The sequence below is a fragment of the Ctenocephalides felis genome, unplaced genomic scaffold (assembly GCF_003426905.1).
Source record: "Ctenocephalides felis isolate EL2017-DRISC unplaced genomic scaffold, ASM342690v1 CF-g0.4_SCAFFOLD_01667, whole genome shotgun sequence".
NCBI classification, from domain to species: domain Eukaryota; kingdom Metazoa; phylum Arthropoda; class Insecta; order Siphonaptera; family Pulicidae; genus Ctenocephalides; species Ctenocephalides felis.
Genome location: NW_020537821.1, coordinates 15650 through 23559, shown reverse-complemented (window position 1 = coordinate 23559; position 7910 = coordinate 15650). Strand labels below are relative to the sequence as shown.

The following is a 7910-nucleotide window of genomic DNA, read 5'->3' as shown; positions in this document are numbered from 1 at the left end:
ATCATTTCTTCATTTTGATAAATCAGTATTAACTTTCAAAATGCGTGCCTTGATTGTTTTGGCTATCATTGTGCCTTTTGCTGTACAAGCTACCACCATCGCAAAATGTAAGTAGAAATATTATTATCATAGGCTTTATTGAGTACTAAAAATCGATTCTTATAAAAAATATGTTACTACATAAAAGTTCTATCATTAAAAAAATAGCACCATTATTATTCATCATTATTGCTTTTGTTTTGTCGCCAAGAAATTTTTGAATCTCAAACTGGAGCTGATAAATTAATTAGTAATAAGTTTGACCTAGTCAATCTGTAACAAAAAATGAAACTAATATTATACCAGAAAAACTTGAAATTGGGTTTGTCGGGGCACAAAGGTCCAAATTGACTTTGAGCAATCATATTGTAAAATTATAACGTTATAACGGTAGTCCTTTTTCCTGCTGAAAAAGTTAAAATGGGACAACTTGTTTTAATTTTTTATTTTTAAATTACTGCAGCGTTTGTTCTGAATGTAAATCACAAATTAAATTATTTTTAGTAGTTTTAACGTGTGTTCTTGATTTGGAATTACTGGTGTAATAAATATGCATTAAGATAAATAAACGTATTTCTTCAATACGAGATTTTAGTGATAAATAAAAATATTATGGTAAACATTTCTAACTTTTCGATCGCCGTATTATTTGTTTCATATGAATGAAAATAAATTAAAACCAATATCATGAAAATATCAATATCATCCAATAAAATATCACGAATAGTAACAATATGCAAAACAAAAATAATAATAAATCTTTAAAATTCTAGTTTTTTAATTTATAAATTCGTACTATTTACATAATTACAAGTATAATTAGTTAATATTGGTACAATGATAAAACATTAAAAAATATAAATATGAGTAATTGATTGTTTAATTTTAATATAATTGAGTATAATCAATTTACATTATCAAAGAACACTATTCAATAAATTTATATAAAACAATATTAATTAATCTTACTACAAAGTATACTGATTTTTCTTTCATTTGATAGAAACTTCCAAAATTAATTTTATTTTTATGTAAATTTTTGTGCATTTATAAACTAAATTTGGCGCCCATTCGCGTTTTAATTTTTGCATAATGTTTAAATTAGTTGATGTTAGCAAATTCTTTTACGTCATTGCTTCGTTATTTGAATATATATTCAATTTTATATAAAATTGTTTCCATAGTTGAATTAAAATTTGTCGTTTAATTAATAACATTTAGTACCTTATGGCTAACAATTTAACAATTTGAATTTCAATTTTGAAGAATTTCTAAGAATTTTGTTTGTTATAGTAATAAAAATAATATTTAGTATAAAATTGCAAAAACTGATAATGACTTTATCTATATATTAACTAATAAATTTTTTATTGTAGATTTTATCATATTCGCGATAAAAAAAATTTTATATCTGGATTCAATTATAAAAATTTATCTGAATACAAATTATAAAGAACTTTATATCTGATTAAAACCTAATTTTATTGATACGACTCGATTCGTTTTGGTAATAGCTTAATTTCCTTGATTAATTGTGTATTAATGTAATTAACTTGTCATTGTCAATCATTCTTAAACTTAAAATGAGATAGATATTAATTAAATTAAAACTATATAACTCTCCGTCGGTCGGATATTTATTTACCTTCGAACGGTCGGAGTGGTCTGGCTGGACCACACATTTTTTCATCCTGATTTTTTCATTGATCGACAGCTAATAAAATTTTAGGAAAAGACCAGAAATTTCAAGTCGATAGGATTACCAAAAAAAATTTTTTTTAATTGATGTCGAAAAAAGTCTTGCCAGACCACTCCGACCGACGGTTTCTAGGTTAGGTTTTCTATTCGGAGGGTTAATGGTGTTTTACTAAATTGTTGAAGAAAATATGAATCAATGGTATAATACATTACCAAATACTGATGCAGAAATGCACCTTTTTATTCTGTATGTGCACAGATAGGATATTGTTTCTGGTTTGTCATAAATATGTAAAACCAGAAAGACAAAATGCTATGATGTCTTCAAAATTTCTTAAAACTATTTCGTGGGTAATATTTTTTTTATTAATGGTATTGGTCAACCATCAAGTCAAAAATTAAGATATATGTATCAATAATTATTACCTCTTGCAGGTGATAATGGAGCTCCTCTGCCAACCAGTGTTGATGTAGAAGGATGTGACAAATTACCTTGTCCATTAGTTCGTGGTAGCACTTCTTTGACTGATGTTAAATTTACTGTCCCTGCCGATTCTGCTACTCTGAAACCAGAAGTAAGAATAAAAATTAAAAAGTTCATAATCGTATTAAAAACCTAAATAAAAATTCCCAATTATTGGGCTATTGCTATTTCAATATGTATGAGAGAGGTGGTATTTGAATATTTTGGTAATATTTATTTATTTTGCAATTTATTTATATAACGCATTCGAAAGTCATTAAATTTATGAAAAATCACAAATTGCATGAATAAATCTTTTCTTAGAAAAATATATAATGTACTTTAAAAAGTAAAACTTAAAGTATGTAATAGAAATATCTTATAATCATCGGAGCAAAACCGTAATATGTATTTTAAAATTATATAAGTATTTCCTATAAGTGCATTTAACTTGAAATATGAGCTTGGCAGTGACTAAGTGGGTATGGGATTTGAATCAGAGGTCTGAGATATGATACCCATCTCAGACTGCCTCATATTAAGCAGTAGTAACATCGTTTTTATCTATCATTAAAAATAAAAGTCAATAAAAAAATCATCACTATTACAGAGAATGTAATGATGAAAATTCATCACATAGAAATGGGATAATTGTTTAGGTTGCCATCTATAAAATACTATCAAAATAATTCAGATTAGTGTTAGTATTTCAGTTATTTTGAAGCATGTTTAAATCAGATTATGAACAAGGAAATTAATACATACTTATATTTTAGAAATAAATTAATACAATAATTTCTTCGTAGGTAAAAGCCAAAGTTGCCGGTGTCACCGTTCCTTACCCATTAGCCCCAGAGCTAAGTGATGCTTGCCAATTTCTTAAGGAAGGATCATGCCCTTTGAAAAAAGACGATAAAGTCACATACAATCTAAAAGTTCCAGTACTTCAATCCTACCCAGCAGTGAGTATATGTCCATTTAAAATACTGAAAAATGATACAAGTTATCAGACTTTAAAAAATTATCATATTTAACATTTCTCTACTTGCGTTTTGATTATTGTTCCTGATCATTTATGCTTTCTTTTAGATTAACTTGGATTTAATGGTATCTCTTGTGGATGACAGTGCCAAGCCAGTTCTCTGCTTCAAAATTCCCTGCAAAGTAGTTTAAGATGTTAACCAATTTTATAATTCATTTGAAATAATATAAGTGTCGAATACTAGTCAAATACAAATATTTTTTAAGAATTAAGATTTTTATTCAAGTTTATTATAGTAGTAAGGACATAACAATCGATAACAAGGAAATTAAGTTAAATATTAAGAAAATGAATCCAATAGTATAAATAAAATTAGGTCTTGATCAGATATAAAACATTGAATAATTTGAATTTAGATAATTAGATATAAGAGGTTTTATCATAAATATATTTTATTAGCAAGCGTTTAGATAAAATAATTATCATCTTGAAAAATTATTTTTCTCTACTATAAATACTTTATTAGCAAGCGTTTAGATAGAATAATTATCACTTTGAGAAATTCTTTTTCTCAAAAAATTTCTATTTGGTACAGAATAATCTATACTATCATGTGTGAAAACAAACAATATTCTTAGAACAAAAATTATGTAAATACATTTAACCATCATAAATTCTGAAATCTTAACAGTAAAAGCAACCAATCAGTTGAGATTTTCATTAAAATACTTATGCTTTTTAATTTTTAAATTAAAATTTAGGTTTGTGTTCGAAAATAATTTCGATTTGCTAATTTTAAATGCTTAAATATTTTGCCGACAATTCAAGTCATTCCGAATTGTTTGAGAACAAAATTCGGAAAAATGTGTAAAGTGTGAGTGTGAATTTGGTAAGGCAAAATTTGATCTTTGGTTGAAGTATTTTCGGAAATTGTTTGAAAGATATCAGTTATAATTGATTAGATTTTATCAAAAATAAACTGTGTACTGTTTGTTCGTAATTAATTGATGAAAAAGAATTTTTGGCAATTTTGATAACACTTTGCTTAGTCATCCAGTGCCTAGATAGTCTTAGGGAATCTCCAAATTTCCCAAAATAGGGAATTTCCCTATTTTAAATTTAAAATATTATAGACTTGCAAAGTGTTTCAATTATAATGATTAATTAAAACTTGCAAAGCAATGATAAATTTGTAGTAATTAACACTCAATATAAAAAAGTGCATAAAGTAAGTAACACAAAATCTATAAAAAAAATCACCAAGTTACTAAACAATGATTTTTCACTTGAATTCTGTTAAATATTGTGTTACAACAAATAGAAGATATACATATGTAATGAACGGTATTGCACACATGTTTGAATCACGCAACGGAAGTAATAAAAATTAGAAATCTATATGAACTTCGTTGGACAAAAATGACCTTATAACGATTTTGCAAAACAAAAGCATTACCTCAAATTAAAGTAAAAAAATGACAATAGGAATATTCCTGGTGAAGCATTTTAATCATGATTAATTAGTTGTAACTCTTGCGGTATTTATATGAAAATTATTTAATTTTAGATGCGCATAATAACTAAAATAAAAACGTAGCCATGTTTAGGAATACAGTAGGCTCTCGCTTTACACGGCACTCTGGGTACACGGTTCCCATACTACACGGAGCTAAAAATCCGACATCCCTCCGACTACACGGACTTCTTATTACACGGTATTTGGTCAACAGCCCATAAGTTCGTTGTGCAAAAGGGTATTGTTGTAAATTTTGTTATCGACTTTTATCTTTTAGACATGCCTGATTGTATAATAGCCGCCTAAGAACACGTTTGAGCTGATTACTGCGTCGCGCCAATTTTTGAATAAGGTGTCAATTTCGTCACGTCATTTACGTCATTTCGTCCGTATTTCTCCTACTTCAAGTTGTATTTCTTGGTCTCCATACAACGCGATAAAAATGGTGCGATTTGTACCAACTCTGAGTCTCTCATAACACGGTTCCCATACTGCACTATGTAAGGTTCCATAGAACGCACTACGAATTAGCCTGAATTGTATGTTAAATACGAGTTTCTTATAGCACGGTTCCTATACTGCACGGTACGCACTTGCCGCGTAAAGCGAGGGTTTACTGTATATAGGTGCGAGATTGTTAGAAATGAGATAGTATTTTACTTTTTGACGTTGTGATAGTATTGAAACTTCAAACTTGGACCCATCGTGTTGGTTACTGCAGTCAGCCGAGGAATTATTTTCTGTTAACCGGAAGTATTGTGCTTTTAAATAAAAAAAAGAAATTCGAAAAATATTAAGTAGTTTTTATCTTCAAAATTTTTAACAAAATCGAATTTTTAGCGAACTCTTTACTTTTAGAGCAGAGCAGCCGCATCTGATTTCATATAAATTTTGGGGTACATACTTTTAAAACTGCTCCAATGTGTTTACTATATTGAATTAGCAAAGAAAGATATAGCTTTTAAAATGTTTGGATATTATATTTAACCCATTTTAACACATTTATTGTTAACATTCAATATAGTCTGTCATGATTATCTCCATACAAAAATTTTAAGAACTTAAGTAAAAAAAGAATTTAAGACTTGTGCCTATACATGTGCATATAAATTTTATCATATTAATTAATTAAATTTCAAAGATCATTTTTAATACGCCACCAATGGTTGATTACATTCTTGCGTACAGAAATATTTTCTAGTTTCAGTAACTAAATACGCCTGGCTACATATTTCAAACATATGAATTGAGTAATGGTAAATGGTTACGTACATTAATGCATTTGTTTCTAACAATAGTTTCATCTAAAATTGGATAAACTATTGATTTATTGGGTATTTAATCGAAGCTACATAATAAATGTGTAAAGAATAGAATATTTTAAAGAAATACAAATTAGGCACAACTCGGTAAATATATTGAAAAGCCTTCCAACTTGATACTAAATTTTGAGTAAATAAATATGAGTTCGAGAATTGAAGCTCCTAAAGTAATTCAGGCAATAGAAGAGAAGTGAAAATCAAATAGTTTCTTCAAGCTTTAGAATATTATTTGCAGATTGAAAAACAAGATAAGAAACATGATTAACATTAAAAAAAAAATTAAAAATCGAGAGAAAGACTCACTTTGACGATTGTAATTATAGTGCCTGATGCGTATATGCAAAAACTCAGAATCCTCCGGTCAATGGAGCGCTTTGGTTTTACTGTGCTCCAATTTGCATGAAATTTTGGAATTAAGTTCATCTCACCCTCAAGTTCAAAAGTGAAAACAATTTGGACTCCGCCACCACCCTCCGGGGTTGACACCCCTTCTCTATTGTGTTATTTTATTTTTTCAAAATAACGTCGGATATCGATAGAAGAACTAATTATAAGAAGAATATGTGTTTCAACAGAAATAGGGATAAAAATAATAATTTCAAAAAAATCATTGGAAACATTTGGTTTACCATATTGGTTTATCTCCATATCCACATGATCTACTTGATTTGACTGACGACTTTGCCCTGTAAAATAACATTCCTTTTAAAATATTTTAAATATAAAGAACCAAATTTGTTGTTTCAAAACTTGCCAAAATTAATTTTATGTGAGATTTGATATTGTGTTTTTAATTTAAAAAATATAATTTAAATACTGTACCTGTTTGTACAAAATCTAGATACTAATTTAATGTTCATCTAAATTTCTGATTTAATTGGTACGGTATCTAATCATCTTCTTGCTCCAATCATCTAACAAATTTCATTGAAAATTACTTATTAAAAATAAAATTAATTTTATTCAAAATTGTTTATTTACAGTGACAAAATTACCTATACAACAAGTATTTCTGATAAAAAATATATATTACTAGTAACCAATTATATATATTTTCATCAAATTTAGAATTCACTTTATCTTATTGAATATTTTTAATTATCACATACGAAATTTTATGAGTTTTTTTTTAATTTGAACTTTTACAAGATCGTTAAAGATCTTCGAAATAAAATGTACATATGCAAGTGAGAAACAAATATTATGATAAAATAAAATATCAATAATTATTCTAAAATTAACGTAACTCAAATATCATAAATTACTAAAATATACGTATCTATAAATAACATGTCGCTAAACTATATTATACATATACAAGTTTATATGAAAATTTTGATTTATAACAATTACATTTCATTATTTATCAATTTAATTAGTTGTCTACAATACTTTAAATTAAATTCACCTACACCATTTGTTCAAACTAAACAATTGTTTATTTAAATGGTCTAATAGGAAATCTATGTTAATGAAATGACAAAATGCATTTTTCAATTTGTTTAAATGCATCTAAAATAATTTTACATTTTGTCTTCAAAAACTATCAATGATTTTTTATAGATCTATAATTATATACATTATCAAAAATATTTTAGATATGGTAACGTGCTTACCACGATTTGATTCGTATTAGTTTATACATTAACTTTATTAGATTTGTAGTAACAGATTTATTATTAAGAACAATATTTCACGTGCAACAAAGTGATGTGTAATTATTTTTGTACGAAGAACAATTTTCTAAGATTTTAATTTAATACTCACTAATACTTATACCTCAGTTTAATATTCGCGAACGAACACTAAGGCAATTCGATTTTTTTTTAATATTATAAAATTGCACACATGATTTTTTAGTTAAAAATATGGTACATCCAATCTCGTATT

General features: G+C 26.9%; 1 protein-coding gene across 1 annotated transcript; it reads left to right on the top strand.

Moving 5' to 3' along the window:
* LOC113374286 (NPC intracellular cholesterol transporter 2 homolog a-like) lies at window positions 1–3443 on the top strand. Its single transcript, XM_026614403.1, has 4 exons — window positions 1–107; window positions 2173–2312; window positions 3007–3162; window positions 3290–3443. Exons 1-4 carry the CDS (start codon window positions 41–43, stop codon window positions 3371–3373), a joined length of 447 nt encoding a protein of 148 aa, XP_026470188.1. The 5' UTR covers window positions 1–40; the 3' UTR covers window positions 3374–3443.
* Window positions 3444–7910: the final 4467 nt, after the last annotated feature.